Genomic DNA, 10,696 nt, shown 5'->3' with positions numbered 1-10,696 from the left:
CACCTGGGAGGTGGAGGTGTTGGTATGCAATTTCAATACCCACCCTAAACATTAACAAAAAAAAGTTTATATCAAAGGATATGGGTGTGTAGTTTAGCTGGTAGAATGGTCGGGTTCCATGATGGGGACCCGCCAGTGTGGTGTGCTTGTTGAGCCAATAGTATATATCCACCTTCCCAACAAGGAAGATATATATTAATCTGGCACATTATGTGTGGAGTGCTTGTTGAGCGGTTGGTATATATCCACCTTGGCAACAAGGAAGATATATATTAATCCCAAACATTATGAATGGGGTAACTATTAATTAATTAGGTCCATTTAGATGCACGAACCTTTGAAACAGGGGCCTCTTTTCCTTTAACCTAGGTGAGTATCTTTTGAGGCCCTCATGATGCGACGGCAGTCAAATCAAAAGAGGCCAAAAAAAAAAAGTGTTTAAAGGTGGGAAAATTTGAAGCTAGAAAGACTGTGCACATGGTTTATTCAAAGCGTTATATATAAATATAATCAATTATTTATTATGCGTTGAGTGCACGTCTTTACAGCCAGCGATGGATTGAGGTATGTGACACCTGCATTGTTAGCTTCGTTTGTAACAGTCTTTGCAAGCTCTTTCGTGGTACTTTCTTTGTGGAGCAGTACTGCGCAAAATGCCCACATCGAGACACTTGATGCTCAGTTTTCTATAGTGACGAGGGTAGCTTTGCTTGATTGCAGATATGGCGGAAAATGGTCACTGTGTGATGGTGGAGCTGTATGTTGGGCCGCCATTGTGCTGTTCTGGGATCATTGGGAGGTCTGTACGGCATAGCCGAAGCTTCATTGATGTGGGTTTTTGCCCTCATTAAACCAAATTAGCCCTAGATAATGGGGTTTTTCTCTGATCGAAGTGAGTTACGCCAGTATGGATGCGGGTCAACCACCAGTCTATGTGGGTTCTGACCGAGTGAATCCTATTTAGCTCTAATCAATATGGGTTCTGCTGTTTCTGAAGCTCTATGAAGCTGGGTTCTGTCTCTTATTGAAGTGGGCTTTGCTTGAATTGATGTGGATTCTGCTCTATCCAATGTGGGGTGGGCTACAACTTTAGATTAAGGAGAGATGAAGAAAACCTCACATTTCTCCATGGGTTTTGCTATGCTTGAAGGCAAATGGATGCGTGTCCTCTTCATTACCATCATTTCCTCCCTGCTTCTCATACTGGCGGCAATTGTGAATCTAGGCTCATCATCATCTACCTACAAGTCCATCTCCATCATCACATCAGAGGTCAACCCGCCTGCTGATCCCGATGACATCTTCTCAAAATCCTCCTCCCTTTCTTCTGATATGCCTATACCCCCAAGGTTTGCTTACCTTATCTCTGGAACCAAGGGTGATGCGAACAGCATGAAGAGGCTTCTGCAAGCCATTTATCATCCGCGTAACCACTACCTGCTGCACTTGGACCTTGAAGCGCCTATCAGAGAAAGGGTTTTGCTTGCCGAATTTGTGAAGCAGTTCTCTTCCTTCCAGCAAGGGGGCAATGTTCATGTGGTTGGAAAGGCCAACCTGGTTACTTACAAGGGCTCCTCCATGATTGCATGTACACTTCATGGAGCAGCCATTCTGCTCAAGTACAGCAAGCATTGGGACTGGTTCATCAATCTGAGCGCCTCAGATTATCCCCTTGTAACTCAAGATGGTACTTCTTAAACTCTCTTATGTGCAGGGTGGTACTTCTTAAGCGTAGATGTTCAATATGTGTGTTTTCTTCAGTATAAATTTGAGAATTGACAATCTTGATCCCGACAGATCTCCTCCACGTCTTCTCGTTCTTGCCCAAGGACCTCAACTTCATTGAGCACACTAGTGACCTTGGCTGGCGAGAGTGAGTCACTTCACAGTTAGAATCACATCAGCTCTACTCATTTTTTAATGTGGCTGCATCAGATTGAAAGCATCCTGATTTCCCTTCCCTTGCAGATTTCAAAGGGCCAGGCCTGTCATAATTGACCCAGGTTTATTCATGAACAAGAAGAGTGATGTTTTCTGGGTCATGCAACGCCGACCTCTGCCCAAGGCCTTCAAGCTATTCATAGGTATCTTGCAAAGACCATAAGATGTTTCTTGTATTTTGATTAGAAGAATGCTACAGTTTCTCATCAAACTTGCAGCCTCTGTCAAAATGGAGCAGTCTTGCATGTTAGCTTTCGTGTACTGCTTGTTACATGGAGTTATGTCCCATGGCTTGAGGCATGGGCAATGACAATGCTTTCCTGTTACTCGATGTTATTAAGACAGTTTATTTGTTGCAGTTGTTATATTGCATTTCAAAATCCACTCTCAAAATCACCTAGGAGATGCATCATTTTATAGTACTCAAGAGGAGCATCTAGATCCCCTTTTCTCTCCTTGATCACTCCATCAAATCCCATTAATTTCTCCCCCACAATTTCTCCAATCAACACCTCTAAATTCTCTTGATCACCTAGAATCTCTATCCTCCCTTTCAAGATTGTTCTTTACCTTTTACATTTTCACAAAGTAATTCAATGTTTGACAGTCAATCTTTAACATGTTCACCCCCCCCTCTCTCTCTCTCTCTCTCTCTCTCTCTCTCCCCCCCCCACCCCCCCCCCCCCCTCTTCATCTATGTATGATGACGAGATCACATTTTCAACATTTCCCCTTAATCTAGTAGTTCTAGACTCCTATGTGCAGAGGCCCTACAACTTAGCCATGCTAGGAAGGATTTACTTGGGCATTTTGTTTCTACACGGCAACCTTGACACATGAGTTGCTATAGGACACTTTCAATCACAAGTGGGAGACTCATTCAGCATGAATAGGAGTTACAATCAATACTTTTGAAAGTGCTCTGTTAAGAAGAGATAGTCCGCTTACATCTCCAATATGTTTCATGGGGACTTACCGTATCACATGCACCTGTTGTACTAGGGTGCCACATCGACATAGTGCTACACTCCGTATACCGAGGAATGATATCAACCACTTTGGCTTGATTTGAACTAGTTATGATGAGATCATTGACATACAACACTAGGTAGCTGATCTGTATGGATATAGATATTGGGATCACAGTGGGATGGTTGAAAAACCTTGGTTGCGTAGAAATTTGTCGATGTGATGATACCACGCTCGAGGGGTTTGGTTAAGCTCGTAAAGAGCTTCATGCAGGCGGAAGACTTTGTCCTCATGCTCGGGGAGTGGGAAGCCTAGAGGTTGGTCAACATGGACTTCCTGTACTAATTCTTTCTATTTGCTACTTCCCTTAGTGCTAGGCTTCATTATGGCTGAGTCTGCATCTCCGGAGGTTTGACAGAAACTCAGTACGAAGGGCTTTGTGTGAATATATGCTCTTTATGTGTGTGTGTGGAGTGCGTGTGTGAGAGCATATCTTGATACAGAGTTCTACACCCACTATTGGGCACTGATGACGTTAGTGGGGATGTCGTAGTATCTAGTCCATACTATGCATAATGGAGTTGATAGTTATATAGTCTTGTGGGTTGACTACCATGAGTATATAGCATGCACGTTCCTAAAAGGTAAACTTAGGCATGTTCCTGGATTCATCTAAGTATATATAGACTTCCTCCTCGAGATATCTTGATACAGAGTTCTACACCCACTATTGGGCACTGATGACGTTAGTGGGGATGTCGTAGTATCTAGTCCATACTATGCATAATGGAGTTAGTCTTGTGGGTTGACTACCATGAGTATATAGCATGCACGTTCCTAAAAGGTAAATTTGGGCATGTTCCTGGATTCATCTAGGTATATATAGACTTCCTCCTCGAGAATGCTATTTAGGAAGGCATTCTTGATATCCATCTAGTAGAATGGCCAGTTGTGGTGTGCTGTCAGATTGAGTAAGAGATGGATGGTCGTCATTCGAGTTGTAGGTGCGAAGGTCTTGTCGAAGTCAATGCTTTCTTTTTGGCAAAAACCTTGCATAACAAGCCGGGCTTTGTACTTGTCCAAGGTACCATCGGCCCTAAATTTGATGCATTGCCCTATCAACTACTTATTTGCTGTACTAATTCTTTCTATTTGCTACTTCTCTTAGTGCTAGGCTTCATTATGGCTGAGTCTGCCCTGCATCTCCGGAGGTTTGACAGAAACTCAGTATGAAGGGCTTTGTTTGAATATATGCTCTTATGTGTGTGTGTGTGGAGTGCGTGTGTGAGAGCATATCTTGATACAAAGTTCTATACCCACTATTGGGCACTAATGACATTAGTGGGGATGTCGTAGTATCTAGTCCATACTATGTATAATGGAGTTGATAGTTATATAGTCTTGTGGGTTGACTACCATGAGTATATAACATGCACGTTCCTAAAAGGTGAACTTGGGCACCTGGATTCATCTAGGTATATATATTAAATTTGGTGCGGAATATCCATTTGGTTCCAATGACCTTATTATGACGAGGGTGCTCCACAAGGGACCACGTGCTGTTATGGTCAATGCTTTCGAATCCTTGTTCCATAGCCTATTTCTAGGCGGGTTGTTTGATTGCTCTTTCCATGATGTTGGCTCATCATGTGTCACATAGTCTGCTGAAAACATAGAGACAAATGAGGCATGAGGATTGAGCTTGGTGGACCGACGAGGACTGTCCAAGGGGATATCGTTGGGAAGTATGCATGAATCTTGCATGGTCTGTTGGTAGCAGTGGGATAAAGGGTCCTGGGTGGTTGTCGGGAGGAGGAAGTCTCCTCAAGTGGTGGAGTAAGAGTCGACTGATTGGGTTCATGTGGCATAGTCGGAGATTCTTGATCGGGTGGTATGGCTAGCGAAAGGCGAAAAATTGCTCGCTCATCAAAGGCAATGTCTCGACGAACGAAGACCTTGTTTGATCTTGGATCAAAGACTTTGGAGGCCTTTGATTCAGAAGAGTAGCCCACAAAAATGAGCAACTCACTTCTTGGCTTAAGCTTGCCTCTCGTGTCATTCGGAGTGTGTGTGTGTGTAAGCACGACACCCAAAGACTCAGAGACGGGAAACAGTCGGTTTCTCGCCATAAAATGCCTCAAACGGGGTTCTGTGAGGGACGACGACTATAGGGAAACGATTTAGAAGGTACACCGCAGTGTTGACCGCTTTTGACCAAGGCGTTCAGGTAGCTTTGCTACAAAGAGCATGGAGCGTGGCATATCCATAACGGTACGGTTCTTGTGCTCGACCACTCCATTTTGTGAGGGGGAGTTGGTAGAGGTGAGCTGGCGGCTTTGAATGCCCTGCTCTTGCAAAAACTCAGCGGCTCTCTGCAACTCACGGCGTCCGGATTTTCTCTCACCACTTGTGCCGCCCATCCACCGGTGGCTACACCTGTTTGCGCTGCTCGCCTTGTCAGATCCCCAAGGGTCTCCTCGTAGAGAAATTTTGAAATAAGACTCGAAACTTGCAAAACAAAGCCATAAATTGTGTATGTCGTGTGCACAGAGTGTATCTATCGTGTGCAGCACGCACTCAAGACTAGCTTTGAGGCTTGGGGTAACTTGGAGCTAGGCAGGCTGATTGACGAGTTGGGCTGGGGATGGACTAATTGGCGGGCGCCCATGTGTGGGCACCCGGTGAGACCGGCTAAGAGCCTAAAAAAGGGCGGCCAAGGTCAGTTAGTTGGTCAGGCTGGCTAGTCCATGCGAGAGCTCTGCGGTCAGGAGTCTTGATCTAGTGCAGACGTGCACCTGCTTCATGCAACCGAGGTTGGCAAAAGTCTCGAGGCCCGCGAGGGTAGCTTCGTGGCGGTATGGGACGTCATGGGGTAGAGATTGGTCGGTGCGTCTTGCTAGTTATCTTAGCTCATGGCTTAGTGGGGACAGCCAGGTCTTGTGGGTTTTGCCCACGATTGTCATGGGTGGTAAGGCGTGCACCCCCTTCATAGTTTATGGCTATGTTTTGCAGGTTTTGAGTCTTATTTTAGGATTGCTCTACGAGGAGACCCTTGGGGATTTGACAGTGGTATTAGAGCATGCCTCGGACAGCGAGAAGAAAGAGGTACGAGTTCTTGAGAACTGCTGGTTTTTTCATGTATATGGCTGTTTTTTTTGTCATGGAAGGTTGCTTTTTTTTTTTTGTGTACTTATAATGAACCTGAGATGGGATGTGGTCGGGAAGTAGGGTTGTAAAGATTGGCAAGTGAAAGAAAGTTTTGCTGGTTTGCAAGTGAAAGAAGCCTGTCGGCTGTGCGTAAGCGAGAGAGAGAGAGAACTGTTTTATTTTCTTTCGTTGCTGCTGTTCGCAGGTGATGGGCAGCTCAGGTGCGGCGAGTTTTTCCTTCGTTGCTGCCGTTCACAGGTCGGGTGCGGCGCTTTTTAAAGCCCCCCGTTTTTTTTAAGCCTCGCGTTGCTTTCCCGTTTTTTTTAAAGGACTTCACGTTTTAAAAAAAAGTAGCAAAACAAAACAAAAACGCATGTAGCGTGGCTTTACAGGTACCCTGACTTTTAAAACCCGACCAGCGTGGCTTTAAAAAAACGCAAGTAGCGCGGGTAAAGCAAAACGCCATCCACCGTGGAATTTAAAAAAAAAAATGCCACCCACCGTGGAATTTAAAAAAAAAAAAACTTTTGTGGGCTTAAAAAACCAGCGTGGGCTTCTAGAATTCAGCGCAGGTTTTTTGTGGAGTTCATAGCACCTTGTTTTCTCTCTTCCCTTAGCAGCCAGCTCTCCTTAGCGCTACCCGAACCCTTTTGCGCGCAACTTTCGAGAGCTTTTACTTTCTATTTACCTCTCCTCTTTTGGGATGTCGACCCAAGAATCCGAGATGGAACCTGTAACTGAACCCGAAGACCTCCCGGCTATCGAGGCCGCCGAAGGCGATCTTTTCGAAGATTTCGTGACTAAATTTTCAGGAGTTTAAAATTACTTTTGAGGCTTCTTTCATGGAGCATCAGGCACAGGTTGCCACGCAGATGTAGACATTGTAGAATACCATCTCTCTTTTGACCACTACTCTGTCTACTCTCTCGGGCATGGATACCTTGGCGTCTGCTTTAGGCCCCAACATCACTCCGGAGCAGTTTGGGGGCGAGCAAAAGTAGCGTACCAAGGAGATTGTGGACATGTGGCTACATAAGTGGCAGGTCCACTTTCAGTTTCATCCATATAGCGATGACAAAAAGATTCAGTTGGTAACAGGTTTCCTCTCGGGCAAGGCTTTGCTCTGGTGGAAAGAACTCAGACCTAAACCAACAACCTGGGCCAGTTTGAAGAAGTCTTCAAGAAAGAGTTCCTCAAGAAGGAGGATGACTACAACATAGTTGCTGAGTTTGCGAGTTTGACCATGATCTCGCAGAACCTCACTTATGAGGTCTACCTCCTCCAGAGATTTAGAGACTTGCAGATGAAAGCTACGAAGATGGATTCTACTACTCTATTGGGTTTCTTCGTAGCAGGATTACCCGACTCGTACCGTTTACAGGTCAAGAATAACAAGTGCAAAACTTTGGACGAGGCCATTTACTCTGCGCACATTTATGATGATACGATGGTCTCTTCCAAAACCAAAACCGTAACCGAGCAGGGGAACAAGCACAAAAGGAAGTTATCCGCGCTGATGACTCAAGACAAAGGTAGCCAACCAGTTGTCTTTGACAGGTACTTTAGTCAATGTGCTTTTTCGCCCTAGTTTATGTTCTCATTGTTTGTTCAACTCTAAGGTTTTCGGCTTGTCCGATCTTCTTCGAGTTTATGGAGAAGTGAATGGCCATACAATCCACATTCTTCTAGACCTTAGAAGCTCACACAACTTTGTCAATTACAAACTTGTGCAGAAATTGGGTCTGGATACGACGCCTAACGATCATACCTACGAGGTACGCCTACCTGCGGGTCGGCAAGTGTGGGATCAAAAGGTGGAAAAGCTACCAATTCGGATTCAAGACCACAGAGATATTTTGAAGTGCTATGTTATGCACCTAGAGCATGTAGACTTGCTATTAGGGATTCAATGGTTTAAGACCCTTAAGGTCCAGATAGATTGTTCTAGTCATTCTTTTTCTTTTGAACATAGGAACACTGAGTTTTGCATTCAAGGTGATTGTATATATCCCTCTTAGGGATCTCTTGTAAATATAATTGATTCTTCTTTGTATACTGCTTTCCACTGTGTCTTGATTCCACTTTCTTCATTTCTCGTACCTGAGCCAGACATCCTTCATGTTGCCGGTATTATGGCGAGTGCGTGGACCCGAGTGCCTGAGATCCTTGACTTGTGCTTTTCTGAGAGCTAGATTTGTGCCCAGAAATGCCTGTGCTTTATAAGTTCCATGAAAGAGAGGTGTTTCCATGGCAAAGTTACACGTGCAAACATGTTTGCATACTTGAAACTGTTTGGTGTGCACAATTTTCGTGTGACTACTTGCTATGCATGCATGTCCACAGTTCATAGGTAGGAAACGCCCACGCGTGAACCGTGCGTGTGCCCTGTCTTCTAACTGGTTTGTGGCATGTGAACAGGTGGTGAGTAATGCCTATACCTTTGTTTATTTTAATGTGATGTTGTGTAAATTTAAAGGTTTACAGTTCATTAAAACCGAGGGGGCCATTTTATGCCTTCAAATGTGAAATCCCTCCCCTTAATGTACAGAAGATGTTTTAATGTTCTAGGCATTGCAAGTGTTTCACGGGTTTCACCCATTCAGCTTGACTTGGAAATTGAAATCTAGGGGTCTTGGAGGTGTATAGATTTATCATTTATATAAGTGGACCGACCATTTTTTTCACTGAGGGCTCTAGCTAAGGCCCTAGATGGGAGAAATTTCCTAATTAGGCCCTGAAATAAGAGCCCAGGGGTTATATTGACATAAGCGTTACAAGTGAAGCAGCAAAGGCTCAAAAAGACTGTGAAAAAACAGCAAGAGACCACAGTTTTTTGTGATGCAACCTGGTGGAAATAGACTTGAAAGGTGTTGGGAATGGGCGTTCACATGACAATAGTGTAGGGCCTAACATTCTAAAAATGGAGAAATAAGGTTAGGCTACATATGGTACTTTCAATGAACCTATCAGCTACCCACATCTGTAAAAGAGCTTCCTGGCATCTCTATTCGTCCCCTTACAAGACCCAGACCAGAAGGAAACATGTACTAGCATTGGGAGCCATAGTATGTATACAAGCTCAAAGGGTAAGTAAGCTGTTTGGTTAGAAATGTGTCTGACCTCTACGTCCTGCAAGAAGGCCATGCAGCTGCAGAGCATGCGAGAGTCCTGCTGCATACTTGACCAAAAAACACCCTGTTAACCAAGCACGTAGCTCTTAACACTACACTGCACTACACTTCTAAGAAACTGCACCAAAATGGATACGTGTGTGCATGTGCATGTGCGTGCGTGCTTTTGGATTAACAATTTCCAAGGGAGAGCTGTCATTCTTTGCTGCAGGATCAGCTTGGATGGCTCTGACGAGAAGTTTTATGGAGTACTGCATCTTTGGTTGGGATAATCTACCGCGGACCTTGTTAATGTATTATGCCAACTTTGTGTCCTCTCCAGAAGGCTACTTTCACACAGTCCTGTGTAACACACGAGAGTTTCGGAACACAACCGTGAATCATGACTTGCATTATATACTGTGGGACTCTCCACCAAAGCAGCACCCAATCACATTAAGCACAGAGCATTTTGATAACATGACTGCAAGTGGGGCGGCTTTTGCTAGGAAGTTTAGAGCTGATGACCCAGTGCTAAATAAGATAGATAAAGAGCATCTAGGCAGGAAAAGGGACTATGCTACACCTGGTGGCTGGTGCATAGGTTCAAATCAGTGGGGAGATCCATGTGGTGTATTGGGGGATCCTAACATACTTAAGCCAGGACCTGGGGCCAAGAGACTTGAAGCTTTGGTTTTGAGGAAGTTGGCAGCAGAAGTATTCAGGGCAAATCAGTGTCTGGTCCATGAAGAATGATATGTATTGGTTGCTAAGTGGGTTCGACAAGGGATGATGCTAGCATGGTGCATGGTTGGTGGTTTGATGCTAGGCATGCGGTCTTGATGGACGGACGGTTCATGGTGATGTGTTGGTGGACATGTTGATGTGATGATGGGAGTTCTTGGTGAATTTTCTCGTGTATTGTGTTACGATAATGAGAAAGCCTAGCAGTTTCCCTGGAGATAAATTTTGTGGTGGTTTAAGGAAATGGTGGCGCTCCTGAAGCGAAGTTGGTCAGGAGCAGTCATATGTGCTTCAATGTGAGTGTCTTCCAATGTGCTTGTAATGGCTTCTCCATGTCAAATCCTGCAATTTTGAAGCGGTTCCCCCTCGTGCATTTTGCTTGTAATTGCCTCTCAGTGTGGCCTCACACCCAAGGCATTCAGTCTGTATCCAAAAATCAAGTGATGGAATTGCCAGTTTGTCCTTTTTCCACAGGAAAAGAATGGATTGACAAGCATTTTTTGGCTGCCTTTGTGCTTTCAGAAGTGTTTTTGGTTGTTGCAATATGGCAATTGGCAGGAAGAATATTCTGGTTTTGTACATGAAGATCCACATCACCATAGGATGCTCATTGGTTGCCATCTATTTACAATGATAAATTTTGACTTACAGAAGGAAAGTATAGCTGCTCATGTGGTAGGTCACACTGTGTGTGTGTGTGTGTGTGTGTGGGGCACACACTCACACACACACACGTGTCATCACATGAATATTTAGTTAAAGCTACCTTAGTAGCTAAATCTGCT

The 10,696-nt window shown here is 44.5% G+C and overlaps 1 protein-coding gene across 1 annotated transcript; it reads left to right on the top strand.

Moving 5' to 3' along the window:
* The first annotated feature begins 440 nt into the window (after positions 1-440).
* On the top strand, positions 441-10,407 carry LOC147605728 (beta-glucuronosyltransferase GlcAT14B-like). Its single transcript, XM_086793258.1, has 5 exons — positions 441-564; positions 721-1,687; positions 1,798-1,873; positions 1,969-2,084; positions 9,400-10,407. The coding sequence occupies exons 2-5, from the start codon at positions 1,105-1,107 to the stop codon at positions 9,921-9,923; spliced, it is 1,299 nt and encodes a 432-aa protein (XP_086649384.1). The 5' UTR covers positions 441-564; positions 721-1,104; the 3' UTR covers positions 9,924-10,407.
* Positions 10,408-10,696: the final 289 nt, after the last annotated feature.

Source organism: Cibotium barometz, chromosome 59 (assembly GCF_041138505.1).
Source record: "Cibotium barometz isolate CiBa-2024 chromosome 59, ASM4113850v1, whole genome shotgun sequence".
Lineage (NCBI taxonomy): Eukaryota > Viridiplantae > Streptophyta > Polypodiopsida > Cyatheales > Cibotiaceae > Cibotium > Cibotium barometz.
The sequence above is the reverse complement of the archived record's forward strand: the minus strand, read 5'-3'. Positions and strand labels throughout refer to the sequence as shown.